At 41.3% G+C, this 16,891-nt stretch overlaps 1 protein-coding gene across 4 annotated transcripts in view; it reads right to left on the reverse strand.

Annotated features, from left to right (window-relative positions):
• septin12 (septin 12) overlaps positions 1–16,891 on the reverse strand; it is a 109,629-nt gene that overhangs the window by 16,734 nt on the left and 76,004 nt on the right. For 2 of the 4 annotated variants that reach the window (XM_070980227.1, XM_070980229.1), the window contains 2 exons: positions 7,041–7,451; positions 3,432–3,560 (listed from right to left, as the gene is read on the reverse strand). In XM_070980227.1, coding sequence (XP_070836328.1) covers positions 3,432–3,560; positions 7,041–7,451 — 540 coding nt within the window. Of the gene's footprint in view, positions 1–3,431; positions 3,561–7,040; positions 7,452–9,459; positions 9,544–11,238; positions 11,532–16,891 lie in introns of those variants that run through there. The other 2 variants (XM_070980228.1, XM_070980230.1) reach the window with 2 other exon arrangements.

Genomic DNA, 16,891 nt, shown 5'->3' on the forward strand with positions numbered 1-16,891 from the left:
ATCCCAACCGTAAAGTATGGTGGAGGAAACATCATGATGTGGGCCTGCTTTGCTGCATCAGGGCCTGGCAAGCTTGCAATCATTCAGGGGAAGATGAATTTCAGACAATTCATGACCCAAAACACCGGAGCAAGTCCACAACAGAATGGCTTCAGAAAAACAAAATCCGCTTTTTGGAGCGGTCAAGTCAGAGCCAAGACCTCAACCCAATAGAGATGCTATGGATTAACTTGAAGAAACCCATACACATGAGATGTCCAAAGAATATGACAGAACTAAAGCAGTTCTGCCAGGACAAATGGGCTAAAATTCCTCCTCAACGTTGTGCAGGTCTGATCAACAGCTACAGGAAGTGCCTAGTTGAGGTTATTGCTGCCAAGCAGTTATTAATTCTAAGGGTTCACTTTTTCCACTGCCATTTTGAATGCTGAATGAGTGTGTTCAATAAAGACATGAAAGATCAGAATTTTTTTGTTATTATTTTAGATACATTATGTTTGTCAAACCCCTTGACTTAGATGAAGATCAGATCACATTTTATGACAAATTTATTCAGAAAACAATGAAATTCCAAAAGGTTCACATATTTTTTCTTGCCACTGTATGCTCCTCCTACTGTTCTGATTAGTTTAGTTTTTGCATTTAACCTTTTTTTGATTTACCTTAGTCTGCTCTCTCAGATTTTATTGCCTATTTTTGTGGACTCGTGTCAGCTTTATCTTACTAAAGCTTGCTTTGTTTCTTATACCTGCCTCCTTGGTGCTCTGCATTTAGGCACAACCCCCTGTTCCACTGCACCCTGTATGCACAACTGTGTCAGTCTGAGTGAGAGATGTCACAGAGAAGCATGAAGGGAAACTATGGTGACAAATAATAGTCTTTATTAACAAATTACCAAGAATAACTGTACACTGTTCAAAATAACTGAAGTCAGTAACATGTAATATCAGCTCTGGTTCACTTGGAATTACACATTTGAAGAAAAAGACAGATCCATTATCCAGTTTCATTCTGACAGTCCTGTCACGTTGAGGCAAGTCTCACTTCCTCATAACACCAACTTGATTTCACGAACATGTTCCCTTAACACAATAGACCTAAGGTTGATCTATGCATGCTTCTGAATGATTTTGGAAAACTCTTGTCCTTTCTCTTGACCTTTTGTCTTGGGGCATGGTGAGGTGTGGATTCCCTACTGAACAACACAACTAAATCAGACTAACTCTGACCAAACTTTCGTTTTTCTTCACCATAAAGTTACATTTTCCGCTTGTATAGTGTAAAATATCACAGTCTAATGCACGACTTTGCTGAACACTTCAGCTGCCCAGAGAATGATTGGGGGGGAGGGCTGGGACTTCAGAAGATAACATTTTCACTTCTTATCCAAAGGTTTTCTTTTAAAACAATTTTTCCAGTGAATGAGTTGCTGCTCTTCAATTGTTTGTGTACATGGTAGTACAAAATTCCCCGAGCTGATTGGATATCTCAAAGCTGCAAACCCAGAGGTTGAGACAATCTCCAGCAGCAGTACTTATAGCAGAGCCAGTAAGTGGAAAAAATGACAAGGACACCAATGGAATTATTACCTGCTTCTGCAGGTGAGGTATCTAGCAGGCTACATCTTAGGTAGATAGCTAACTAACTAACCAACTGTCTTGACAATGCTAGTACAATTAACAAACAAATAACAGTCATGAGTCAGACATGTCAAAACCAATTATCATGTATAATTTCAGACCTGTCTATTAGGGTTGGGCCGATAAAACGATAGCGATATGTCTCGCGATAGACACATCATCAATATCAATATAAAATGCGTTCGATAAAGCATTCGATAATTTTTTTTTTCTTCATCAGAAGAAACCTGAAGTTGCGAAGTGAGGTTGGTTGCATGAACAAAGGCACTCGCTCTCAGGTAACTGAGCTCACTAATCAGTGAGAGAGACACGCTAACACGCCAATCATGTAACATTATCAAGTTCGGTTACGCCATGTCATTGTCACGTGTTTGTTGCTCCGCGAGGAGTGAGATGAACAATAGAAAGTGAGCGCTGCAGCGAGCGAAGAAATCATCGATAGAACAGGGAAAGTCAGCTCGCCAGTATGGAGTTTTTTTTGGATTAGATAAGTCGGACCGTAGTCAGACCAATGTGGTCTGTAACTTATGCAAGACTGTTGTCCCCACCGAGACCGGTAATACCACAAACTTATTTAACCACCTTAGCCGCGCTCACTCTTTGGAGCGCAGTCGTATTCACCAACGTCCGCCAACCGCAGCACCACCGCACAAGCAGCTGACCACCATGCAGAGGTATCTGCTTCAGTGCCTGATGACAAATCATCTAAAAGGCACAAAAACGTAACGGAGGCAGTGGCATATCATATAGCTAAAGACATGCTTCCGCTGAGCACTGTGGAGAACCCAGGTTCTAAACATCTCTTACACGTACTTTTTTTTTTCCTTAAACACACTCGCAATAAAAATATAATTGAATAGTTCATGTATGTTTAGAGTAAGAAGAGTGACTAAAGTTGTTCATATGTCTAGGCTGGTTTTATAGTTCAGTCAGTGTTACTGTACTGTCTATCATGTTTGTTTGTATGTTACAGATGTCAAGTCTACCTCAGTTTCTGCTATGTTTACAAAACACTGCACATATCTGAAAACATTTTATTCACCAGAGGGTGAATCAGCTTGTGAACTTTCTGCACTAAACCTGCAGAAAAAAAGTTCTCAGGTTTCTCTCTGTTTACATTTTTACACTTTTTTTTACATTTATTATTTGAGTGTTTTCCATGGTTGTGTTGACATTTCCTTTCTGCCTTGATAGCTGAGGGGATTATAATCAGAGGAAGGTTAAATTTAAAATAAAAATGTTTAAATTGAATGTATTTTTCTCCTGGTCCTTATTTTAAATAGGTCATAAGAAATATCAATAATTATCGATATCGACCAATATAAAACACTTATATCGCAATAGAGTTTTCAGCCATATCGCCCAGCCCTACTGTCTATCATGAATTTGGGCTTTAACATTAGCTAAACTGGGTAAAATTAGCTAGTGCACTAGTGCTAGGCTAACGAATGTTATCCGTGACAAATTCGCAGTTGTGGTTGACATTTTTTGAGCCCTGCCCTGGATTTCATTACTCTAATCATGGCTACGCATAAATCCAGAAGAATGGCATTTTAAAGGCAGGAATGGACTTGTACATCTACCACTAGTGAGTGGACAGAACAATGCAAACTTTACTTGTCAGTGTTGCATGCATTTGTTTTTGGACATTTGTGATTCCTTTAATTGTGGCCATTGAGACTTTATGGCACTTGAATTTATCAGACAAAAGGCTTGCTCTCATCTGTTAGTGACTATGAGTGTGTGTGTCTGTGTGTCCGTGTGTGGTGGTGGGGGAGCGAGGCTACTAACCATGGCTGACTGTGTGCAGTTTGACCGTCTTGGAGATCTTCTCTTCATAGTTAGGTGTGCAGGACTTCCGACTGACTTTGGATTTGAACAGAGTGTTGACCAGCGTGGACTTCCCCAAACCACTCTGACCTGCAGACACATAAAACCAACGCTTTTAACCATTCTCTTAAGTGTGCATAAGATTTTGTAGTTTATATTTCTGCCACATCTCCTTATCTGAAGAGTACAATAAAAGTTCTCAGTTCCTGTACAAGGTGTCTGTTCCATCAAACCATAATGTCAGTGCTGGATTAGAACCATTATAACTTCTAAGCAAGCTTCTTCTGAAGCAAGCTTGTGACTGGAGGGTCACTGATTCAGTCCCTCAGACTGTTAGGATAAATGTATGTGACAAAAGTAAAAAAGCAGTGGGTGTCACATTAAGTTTTCTGATACTTTACTCAAGCTTCAGCACTGATATCGAACAACAACTTTTTTTCATAATAGTAACCTGTTCTTCTACAAAAGTCAGTATTTGATTTAACAAAAATATTAAAGGTGTTGTAAAATGTTACAGGTGTTCTTATGGAAAGATGTGTAATGTGAAAGGGGTCACTGGTGGAGACAAACCAATAGAGAATTACCAACAACAATGCAGTGCCACTCAGCTTAACCTCATTACCAGCTCTGATAAACACAATGGACAGGTGAGTCAATATTCGACTTTTCAGGTAAATATGAAACACAACTCCATTCATCCATTACCATCTTTGTGTGCAGGACTACAGGTTAAAAATTTGGTATTTGGTATTCATTATGTGCATGGCAACAAGTAAGGTCCTGTCTCACAGCCCAGCACCTTATCAGACTTGATGTGATGATGACAAGTACCCTAGCCATGTCACCGTATGTTGGATCCAATATGAAGGTCTGAATACATTTCTATTTAAGCAAGAGCATGTGTATGACCAAACAGGCAGACACTCATAGACAACACAATCACACACCTGTTAAAATTTGTAAACAATTTGTAAACATGAGTTATAAATAATTACCATGGGAAAACTTCCTGTTTTCAATCAAAAAGCAGGGGAAGTGTGTGTCTCGATATCTTCTCAAAACCACTTCCTCTGCACAGAACCATACTTCTTCTTCCAGTAGAAAAACAAAGTAGAATATATCAGTGGGAAGAGACCTAGCAACCCTCAATTATCATCATCATCATCATCATCACACACACACACACACACACACACACACACACACACACACACACACACACACACACACACACACACACACACACACACACACACACACACACACACACCTGTTTCCAACACTTGTGGGGACACTACATAGACTACAAGACTTATTACAAAGACTTATCCTGACCCTACCAATGAACATTGACCCTATCCTCAAACTCACCTTAACCACTGACCCAAAAAAACAGATGTTTGTCAATTGGAGAGACAGACACAATTGCACCAGAAAGCTGATGCTGAACTACATAAGATAAGATATACCTTTATTAGTCCCACAGTGGGGAAATTTCAGATTAATTTCATAAAAGCTAGTTAATGTAAAGTTGTTGTGTAGTAGTATTCAATTCAATTCAATTCAGTTCAATTCAATTCAATTTTATTTGTATAGCGCCATATCACAACAGAAGTTGTCTCAGGACACTTTCCATATAGAGCTGGTACAGACCAAGCTCTTTTATCTACAGAGAACCAACAATTCTCTGTTAGTAGTGTATGTTTGCAAAAAAAACAAAAAAACAAAAAAACAACATAACAAAAAGATATTAACTGAAAGCTACTGCTGCTTGAATTTGAACAATATTAGAAACACTTTTTCTCAGTAGAAACATTCATTCAGCTTGTGTTCTTTTTCTGGCCTTATGCATTCATGCTAAATTGTGAAAATCGCTCACATCACAATCTGACAGCAAACACTGGACCTCTGTCATTCTGTACACCTAAACCTTAATTTCTGCTTCACGCATGAGCTCATTTTATTTTTAAACACAATATTTCACATTTGACTATCATATAATTTAAATACACATACAGTCATTCCCTAATTATCAATATCCCAAGTATTTCCTAATATATTTGCAGTTGCTTTACTGACTAATCATAATGGGCTGTCACTGTGTTTGCACACTCTACTCCTTTATTAAAAAGGTAATAATGCAAACCCTGCTGGTGCCATAGTGGTGAAAATTCTGTCACAATAACACAAAATCAGACTAAAACTTTTCACATTCTGTCAGGCTTTGTGTTCAAACTTTGTTTGACAAAATTTTGCTGTGTTTTTTTTTTAAGATGTATTTCTTTTAAACCTGTTGTAATGATCGCAAAACAGGTTTAGCTGGTGACAGTTTGTTAGAGGTGGTTCTGTAATAGATAAGTATATTTTCCAGAATTGCCTTCATAATGAGTGTGCTCAACAAATTATTTCAGAAAAGGGACAAGTGCATCTTCACTACACATAAAATTTGTTAAGGCCAACTAACCAGGTCAGAATGCTGATATGAAGCTGATGCCCCATTAGATAAGAATCTGGGGTCTTCCTCTTGAAATATAAGTTTCCTTTCCTCATCTGAGTTTCACAATATGACTAGTGTTTCAGGTTTGTGAATAAGTGTATTACCTACTCAATGAAGCCACTGGTTTACATTACTTTTCCCTTGAAAATAAATTGGCAGAAATACAAAACATTGTCTGTGTTTGGGAACCCATCAGTGTGATGGGCTGTGGCTAGGGTGGTAGACAGACAAAGCAATCGTCCACCTATCAGAAGGTTGGTGGTTCAATCCCTGGCCTCTGCAGTTAGTGGTTCGATTGCTGGCCTGGCAGTCCACATGGCTAAATATCCTTGGGAAAGATACTGAAAATTGCTCCCGATGCTGTGCTGTTGGTGTGCAAGTGTGTTTGAATGGTAACGCTCGTAATGAGCAGATGGCTTAGCCACCGTATGAATGTGTATGTGAATGAGTGAATACAGAATTCTGTTGTAAAAGCACTTTAAGTGGTAATCAGACAAGAAAAGCGGGACACATACAATCCATCCATTATCTATACCGCCTATCCCTTTCGGGGGGCTGGAACCTATCCCAGCTACAATGGGCGAGAGGCGGGGTACACCCTGAGCCGGTCGCCAGCCGGCAGGGCCACATTCAAGGACAAACAAACATTCACACTCACACCTACGGAAAATTTAGAGTCATCAATTAACCTAATGAGCATGTTTTTGGTCTGTGGGAGGAAGCCAGAGTACCCGGAGAGAACCCACGCATGCACGGGAAGAACATGCAAACTTCACACAGAAAGGCCCCGCCTGACCCGGGGATCGAACCAGCAACCTTCTTGCTGTGAGGCACACACACTACCTGCTACCCACCGTGCAGCCCACACATACAATCCATTTACCATTTACCATTAATCTCAAATTGAATTTTCCTTAGACTCTAGCATCAGCACAATGGTGGTGTAACTTTCAAAACAAAGCAGACACAGTAAATGCAATAATAACACATAATAACAATAGATTATTATAATAAATAATATTAAACAAAAATTTGTCACTCTCCATGTTTATGTGCATGTGTGTGAGACTCACCAACCACCATGATGTTGAACTCAAAGCCGGCCTTCATGGTTTGGCTCCTCATCTGGTCCAGTACTGCCTCGATGCCCACGTAGCCGAACAGATCAGTACCCCGGATGAAGCTCATCTGCAGGCCTGGCACAGACTGGCACTCCACCTTCACCTTCACCTCTGCCTCTAACTGCATCTCTTTTTTCATCTCTCCTTCCTCCATTCCCTTCTCCTTCCCCTTCTCCTCCATCTCTGTTTGAACTCCTACACAGCTGTCCTCTTTTTCTGTCATGGAATTGTGGGTATTCATGGTGGCTGGTTGTCCTTGGCACTTGCCCTCATCTCCTTGCACTTGTCCTATGATGCCTCTCTCCTTCTCCTGTCTCTCCTCCATTGGGGTGAGTAGGTCCGTCTTCAGCTCTCCGGCAGGTTCTGCAGTTTGAACAATCATTATCTCACTTTTTACAATTGAAAAATAAACTTGTCAGTGTTGTGTATGCTGGACAAACTATGAAATGAATATACACTTTCTAAATTACCCAAATTTGTACAATCTATGCATGAAGAGGAATATAAAAATTACGATTTTTTTTGGTTTTAGGGGGAGTTATGTGCTATAAGTCCCACCCAAATATTTGTAGTTGACCTGGCATTGCATAAGATCCACCTAAAGCTGAAAAAAACACCTTGTTCCTTACTAATCTTTGTTAAAGTGACTCTAATACACATTGCATGCATAGTGCTCAGTGAACACCTCCACCACACCGCCAACCAATTAAATCTCAATTATAAAATATAATTTAGTAGATTTAGAAGTTTCCATGAACACAAAAATGTCTGCAAAAAGTGTATTTGTAATTCAGTAATAATTAAACACTGTTTTCCAAACAAGATTTTTGTCTGCTATTGGATATAACAATCATATACATACACTCACCCACAAGTGACAACAAACTACATATGTTTTTCCGAGGCTAACACAAGCATGTCCATTCACATAAACAAGCACACTTTTCAGATCTTAGCTGGTGTATATGTAACTACAGACTGTCCGTTCTCTTATGCATGAGTGTGTCCGTGAAGTCTGGTCTGTGCTATAAGAGGATTGGATGGCAATGACAATCCCCCTGAGAACTTGAGACCGTGTGTGTGTGTGTGTGTGTGTGTGTGTGTGTGTGTGTGTGTGTGTGTGTGTGTGTGTGTGTGTGTGTGTGTTTGTATGGATAGCAAATGCTGTCAAATACACTGACAGTCACCTGAAACCAGAATGACTTAAGTATGCTTGTGTTTTTCTGCATGACTCAACAAGTTGTACCATTTTACCCGGCCTCACTCTCACAACACACACACACACACACACACACACACACACACACACACACACACACACACACACACACACACACACAGTGTTAGTCCACATAATTTAATGAGCTATAAATATCCAACTGTACAACCATTGGACCAGATCTAATCCTCATGAGTCAGGACAGAGAAGGGCACCATGAGTGACAGACAAATCTGGGTTTTTTAATCATCTTTATATTTTGCACTATACGGAACTCTCCTGAAGCAGGAGGTGTTTCACTCTTAAAATAATATGAATAAAGCAAAGATGTAAATGTATTTGTTTGCTTAAATCATATTTAAATGTTTTTGTTTTTACCAGGTTGGAGGGTCTAACAAAAATCTGTTGCATTATGGGTAATGTAGGATCCAGGGTTTTGGGATCTTGACTCACACAAGGAATTGGGATATTTTACCCTCACACAATTCACACACAATTTCAGATTATCTTTTTCATCAGAGGAATAGCTTGATGTTAATTAATCTAATGCCCTTACAGGTGTCCATAACATTTGTTTTGAATTTGCCAGTTTTTCCACCGATGCACACAAGACTGAAAAACAGCATAGTTTTTTACAAATCACATCTTACATATTTTAACTTGCATTTCTCAATGGTATCCCAACATCATCCTATAAACACTACACAATGTCATAAAATAACATAATCTGTGTTCTTTTGAGGTGTTTATGCCCTCATGGACATCAAAATATCAACCTCATGGTTGGTAAGATGGGGGAGGCCATCAGTGATCACATGTTGAAACATTTGGGCTGTGACAGTGATTGTCCTCTGTAAACAACTGATAAAATGTTTGCATTTACCACATGGTGTGAAGGAACAACAGTATACCATCTATTATTACACCACACTGGGGTGAGATCAGTTGATCCAGGGTGATTGTGATTAATACTTTGTAATTGTAATTTGTAATAATTGTAATTTATAAATGTAATTGTAATTGTTGGTTTTCTGGTTTTACCTAAAAAATATTCGACTTGACTGCTATATCTATGTATTATCCTCATTAAGAAATTCCTCTGACTCTGACAGATAAACAGTTTCTATTGCAAAGCATAACTTAAACACTTACTGACATCACTGAAAAAACATCAGGAGCGATGAGTAACACAGCAGAGGAGCAGCAGTGATACTCTGCTCCCCCTATTACATTAGGAGTTCCAAGACAGTAGATAATTTAACAAAAACCTAAAGAGACAAGAGTGCATTGTAGAGTCCACAGGTTCATCTAAATTCAACTGTATCACCATGTTGTAGTGCTGCTGCACAACTGCCAAGCAGTCCAGTATCATTTCGAAGATGATGTTATAGTTCATAAATGCACCAGTGTTTGCTCGCAACAGACTTCCTCTTCCACATGAGTAAGAAGTAACCACACAGACAATTTTCCATTGCTCAACACAAACTGTCATTGTGTTAAATGTCCTATTGACTTAAAACACCTAGAGTCTCTCAATAGACATCTAAAGTTAATCAAGAGTGTAAAATAAAAGCGGGAAAATAAGGTATATAAACATGAATATTTATTCACATACATATAAACAATGAAGAATACAACTTCTGATTACTGCTTAAACAATTGTTTTTCATGTAATCACTGTTCACAATTTTGCAGTGATAACATGCGAGTCACAGATATATGTATAGACAGTGAATTTTCTCCAGGTGCAACTTTTTTGACCTAAACAATAACAGTAACCAGAAAACTCAATTTATCTCTTAAAGGATATGAATTTGTTGAACAACCTGCTGAGTTTGTTTTGGTTGGACACTTTATAACCATCTTAATAATGTATCTATTTCAATATTAGTTTGTGGTCTTTGTTTTTTGTAGAGTTGAAACATGTAACCTTTATGTTTTATGTTATATTTTCTGCTTGTCTTTTCAAGACCATTCCTGTTAAAGACATTTTTAAGTTATATATAGAAAGGGTTACTTGTATTTATTTTAGAAAGTAGCTCATTAAGGGTAATTTCAGTTCATATCAACTCTTATTTGTGTAGTTTCTGCCATACTGTCTTTCAGTTATTATGCTGTATTGTCGTAATGTCACCATCTTCCCGTATTTCTGAGGAGACAGAGACATTCCAACTAAGTTTGACAAGGCATCAAGCACAAACGGTCAGATGGGTCTGTAAAGAGATTATATTTTTTAAGTAAACAGTAAATCTTACCCAAATTGTTGTATATACATATACTGTTTACCCTTTTCCACCATTTTCTCTTTTGAATACACTGGGCTAAACAGAAGGTTTCTTTCCAACCCCACTGTTCTCGACCCATGCTTTTTCTGTCATAAAAGTGAAAGTTAACTGAATATATTATTGGTTTTAAAAGTTTTGGCTGGACAAAACAATATGTCTGATGACATCACTTTGGGAAAATATGAATTTTTCTGATGTTTTATATTCCACATGATTAACTGATCAATCAAGAAAAAATGTCCAAATGAAACAATAATGAATGTTAGTTGTTGCAGCCTTATAACATGTTTCATGCTATAAAGAGGGATCTTTGGATAAGTGAGTGAAGCGCTTAACCGAAAACGTGCTAGCTAATCCAGAAGTTATAACGAAGATTGACTCTTGAAAGCCACTTAGTATTTCACTTAAGGCAACAGCACTGACTTCAAGGATCTGTTTGATTCAACAGCTTGTAAGAAGCCAGTCCAGGCTGGATTCTTCAAAAGTACAGTGACTCCTTACTCAAGCCCCCTATGCCCCCCGCCAAAAACCACCCTCCTGACCGCCAAAGGGGACCGGGCCTGTCAGCTTTCATTGTTAACCCAGGAGACTGAGCATACTCCACCGATAACCGCGAGGGATCAGAGAAACAAAAAAAAAATCCTACCTTCCTTGTGTGACTCCCTGGTTGGCAATGAAGCACTCTCTAAAAACAGCTGAATAGAAGGGCTGTGCTTTTTAAACAGCTCTGTCTACAAAGTTTGTCCACTGCAACAGTGATGGCCGTGCACTCGCCCTCAGTATTTCTCTCCGTCTTCCTGGATCGCCCTCATGTCAGGAGGAGTGTGAGTAGTGGACAAAAAAGAGAGAGGGAGAGCGAAGTTGGTGGAGGGGGATGTTGGTGGCTAAAAGCAGCTCTAGGATCCATTCACATGCAAATGGACCAAGAGCTTCAACTAATCCCTGAGAGGACAAGGACTACGCCTCCCCTCTTCTCCCCCCACTCCCCAGCTTCCTCCTCCACATCAGAGTCATTTATCCAGCAACAGCTGAGCTATCAGGCGGGCCCTGTTTATACCTGGCAGTAAGATGTGTCTTGGGTGATCCGATCACAAATGGACAACTCCAAGTACGTCGGTTCACACCTGGCATTATAATGTGTCTCCACATGCATGTCACAACCCAGCTCAAGGCTGGGCAAAGAAGGGGAGAACACACAAGTTCATTTTACATAACTATACAAACAGGGTGGGACCCAGGGGAGAGAGCATCTCCCTGATGACCTGACTCCACCCACCAAGCTCCTGGAGAGAGAGGATTGCTCAAAAGGTTGTCACTCCCCCACCAATTCCACCAGAACCAATAGGCAACCAGGGAACTGATGACCCTCTGAAAATAAGGGAAATACTGCAAAGACATTGGTTGTATTCTACACCGACAACTATACTAACAGTACTACTGATTGAAGCCAAAATGTAGCATGTGGTATGCAGTTTGCAGTTTGCAAACCAAATTTGTAGTATGGCAAAAATACCTGCATGTCACACTGATCTCACCACTGTGCCCCACTACACAAAACGCTGGAACAGTCACAACAACCACCTGTAAGATATTTAAAATACAATATTAAATATTTTTGGACCACCCGTTTTTATTAAAATTACACAGCTATTGCCAAGTCGGAAATATACATAATACAAACCAGCATGGGCATTAACGTGATCAAAAATACCATCAATCTAAGTTTTATAAAAAGCTTGACTGAAGCAAAAATAACAGGGAAAATGTTACACCTCCAAAGCAACAGAAATACAGGAAGGATTTCCCCTAACTCATATTACATTTACAGTGAAATAATGCCACAAAATGAATCTGTTTCCTTCCAGGTATCAGATAGGCGTTACACATCTCTCAATATTCATCTTTCAGAAAATTGTAAAAATCCCCATTTATAACTGATCTTTTTAAAGGATGTTACATAGCAGTGGTGGTTTGCCAGTAGCCATGTTGTTTACTTTCACTTTTCAAAATCAGAAACTGGCTAAGCCTGGCCTAGAATACTGCAAAATAAATCAATTTAACAGTTTTACTCTAAAATACAGTATGCAGTATGAGGTATATCCTGCATTCGTTGGTAGTATGTAGCCAGCAATCCAGCAATGGTAAACATTGAAAACAAGCTGATGCTACCAGCTTATATATCTTATATATCAGCCAGAGTAGATGAACAGCATCTTCCCAATGACCCTACGCCTGGGTCCTAGTAAGAGAGGCCTGCTCAGAGAGCAGCAAGTAAATAAATAAAATGCTCTCTTTCATAAATCTAGTATTATTGGTTAAATCAGTGCATTTAAACATCTGCTTAATGTTGGTAGGTAAGACTCACTTTAGAGAAGGAGTAGCTGACAGGCTGGTACAGCAATGGGACAACAAACAGCTACAATGTTTTTACAAGGATAAAGTTTTTGCAAGAGATTGCCAGGACAACGAGGCCGACCGACCCAGCTACGCCAACCAGAAGCAACCGTCAGCAGCTTCAGATCATAAACAAAGGAGAGGGAAGCACGGAGGTCTACAGACTAAGCTACAGCTAACCCTGCAACGGCTTTTGCTACCCAGTATATTCCTTGCTAATGTCCTTGGCAAACAAAATGGATGAGCTACGACTTCGGATTACCTCACAGAGAATGTTTATGGACTGCAATGTTATGATTTTCACTGAAACGTGGCTTAACAACAGCAACCCAGCATCCCCGTGAGCTGCAGGGACAACGCATCTTCAGGATGGACAGAATAGAAGAGCACTTCCGTAAGACCAGGGGCCTCATTTATAAAACTTGCTTACGCACAAAATGGGGCTTGAAAGTTGCGTATGCACTTCCTACGCAATGGTTGTGATTTATAAAAATAAACTTAGCTTGAGAATGTGCGCACCGGCCAACTTTGATGCTTGCGTATGAACATTTTCGAGACAGGGGGAACTGGCGGTGCAGATTGTGAATTGAAGCCAGATTGATCTCATACATTTAATGTCATCACATATCAGACTTATAGACCCGCGTTATCATAAACACCCAAGTCTGCAGTGTTATAGATGTCTTCCTTTACTTCGCCGTTAGGCCTACTACTATATGCACAATGTTCATATACCATACTTCCATCTTCAAATGATACAGAGCAGTGGATGGCACTGATGGATTAGCATTAATTGTGTGTGTAACAAGGTGTGTAACAATCATTCAATTTGCTGAGTAAGCATATAAATAGTGCGGTGACACTCGTGCGTAATGCTGCACAATGGATGCACTGGCACTGCTGGAAGATCACACAAATGGTAGGATCAGGATGGAGAGAAGATTTAGGGACCACGGAGATTTCCTGGCCCATGATGATGACTGGCCAATAAGCCGATTTAGATTCCCTAGAGCGGTGCTCTTGGATCTATGTGCTGAACTGGGCCCAGCGTTAGATAGACCCACCCGCTGTAACCGCGCCATCCCGGTGCATATCCAGCTGCTGACCACTCTGGGGTTTCTGGCAACTGGCTCTTTTCAGCGGGAATTAGCTGACAGGTAAGTGTTTGATATGATTAATATTATATAATGTTACGTTGTCTGTCTAAAGCCCCTTTTGGGTATGATATAATTCAGTTAAATTATGTCCTCAGGTCTGGGATATCGCAGCCATCCCTCAGCGCCATAATGCCAGCCGTTTGGATGGCATTATAAAAATGACCAGTCGATACATCAGGTTTCCTTACACTGTGGGTGAACAGGCCAACATTAAAATGCAATTTGCAGCAATGCCTGGTTTCCCAAATGTAATCGGCGCAATTGACTACACTCACATTGCTATAAGGGCTCCGAGTGAAAATGAATTTGCTTATGTGAACCGAAAAAATGTGCATTCACTCAATGCACAAATTATTTGTACCTCGGACATGATCTTGACAAATGTAGTGGCACGGTGGCCTGGATCAACACATGACTCATTCATCCTGACGCACAGTAGTGTAGGGAGCAGACTGCAGGCAGGCGCTGCGCGTGATGGCTGGCTCCTGGGTAAGTACATAAACACCATTGTATAGATTCTACCCATTAAAGCCTGAATTACTCTTCTGTACCTTGCAGGTGACAGTGGCTACCCCCTAAAGCACTGGCTCCTCACCCCCTTCACCAACCCACAGAGCGCAGAGGAGGTGCGCTTCAATGTGGCACACTCTTGCGCGTACATTTTATTCGTGACGCCACTACTGTGACCACCAAACACAATATCCTTTCTGACCTCCACCTCACCCACGAGCACCTCAATTTCAGTCTCTGTAAAATTTCTTTTTCTTTTCTCTGCCATGATCGCACGTAAAATGCCATTGATCAGCAGGCATATTTATATGCAAAGACATTCATGAGGTACTTTGCATTGACCATTCATGGTAAAATGTGGGTGTGTCAGGGGCGGGATGTGAAGTGAATCCACCTGCACAATCTTCCAGGTGGAGTGTGATTTATAAAGGGAAATTTGCGTGCAGGTGTGAGTACGCATGGTTTTATAAATCCGAAATATTTTTTGGCGTACGCCATTTTCAGCTTTTGGGCGTACGCACACTTCTAGTGTGGATTCTACGCAATGTTTTATAAATGAGGGCCCAAGGGCGGAGGACTGTGTATCTACATTAACAAAGCTTGGTGTACAGACTCTGTTATCTCTGATGGAGCTTTTATTGTTTCTGGAGATTTCAACCACTCCAACCTGAGGACGGTTCTCCCCAAATATCACCAGAATGTCTCCTGCCCCATGAGAGGAGACAAAATCCTGGACCATGTTTATACAAACATTTGCGAGGCTTACAAAGCCACCCCCTTCCCTGACATGGGAGAGTCTGATCACCTCTGACTGTTCCTACTCCCCAAGTACACACCACTTATCAGACATGTGAAGTCGTCAGTGGGGACTGTTAAAGTATGACGAGAGGGAGCGGACTTCAAATTCCAGCACGATCCCAACACACAGACTGGAGTCTGTTCGCCACTGGCTCATATGCCTCCTCCAATCTGAATTACATCAACACCTGTTGACAACGTCACCTCCCACAAACAGGTAAGAACTTTCCCCAACCAGAAATCTTGGATGAACTGTAAGGTCCACCTCTGACTAAAGGAACGTGATGCTATCTTCAGATCTGGTGACACAAAGGCCTACAGCTCATCCAGAGCTGGCCTGAAGAGGAGCATCAGGGGAGCTAAACACTCTCACAAGCTACAGATTGAGGAGCACTTCCACAACAACACCGACCCCCGCCGAATGTGGCAGGGCATCCAGGCCATCACTGCCAAAAACGACAGCCCCACCAACCGGCAATGCCTCCCTCCCTGATGAGCTCAACCACCTCTATGTTCACTTCGACCAGAACAACAAACAACCAGCCATCAAAAGTGCTCCCCACCCAGATGAACAGCCCCTCACATTCAACACACGTGCGTTCTGCACTCAGCAGGGTGAACATTCTTAAGGCTGCTGGCCCTGATGGCATACCTGCCCGCGTGCTCAAGGCCTGTGTAGAGCAGCTGGCTGTTGTCTTCACTGACATCAACCTGTCACTGGCCAAGGCTGCAGTCCCCACGTGCCTCAAGACCACCACCATTGTGCCGGTGCTGAAGCAGTCAGCTGCAGGGGGTCTTAATGACTTCCGTCCAGTTACATTCACCCCCATCATTATCAAGTGCTTTGAGAGGCTGGTCTTTGCCCACCTCAAATGCTGTCTTCCGCCCACACTGGACCCCCATCAGGTTGCCTACCGCTCAAACAGGTCAACAGAGGATGCCATCTTCATGGCACTGCACTCCACCCCACCCTGACACACCTGGATGACAACAACACCTACGTGAGGATGCTGTTCATCGACTTCAGCTCAGAATTCAACACAGTCATCCCCTCCAAGCTGGTCAATAAAATCAGTGACCTCGGCATCAGCACCTCCCTCTGGAACTGGACCCTGGACTGGACCCCAGTCTGCTAAGTTAGACAACCACACCTCTGCCACCCTGACCCTGAACACTGGTGTCCCACAGGGCTGTGCGCTGAGCACTCTTCTCTACTCCCTCCTCACCCACGACTGCATGCCTATGCATGGCTACAACTTCATCATCAAGTTTGCAGATGATACCCCAGTGATAGGCCTGTTTAACAGTCAGCCTATAGGGATGAGGTTCAGCAGCTGGTGATGTGGTGCGCCAACAACAATAACCTGACCCTCAACACCAAACGAAGACGAAAGAGCTCATCGTGGAGTACAGGAAAACTAAAGGCTGCAGTCACACCCC

The sequence above is a fragment of the Chaetodon trifascialis genome, chromosome 15 (genome assembly GCF_039877785.1).
Source record: "Chaetodon trifascialis isolate fChaTrf1 chromosome 15, fChaTrf1.hap1, whole genome shotgun sequence".
NCBI lineage: Eukaryota > Metazoa > Chordata > Actinopteri > Chaetodontiformes > Chaetodontidae > Chaetodon > Chaetodon trifascialis.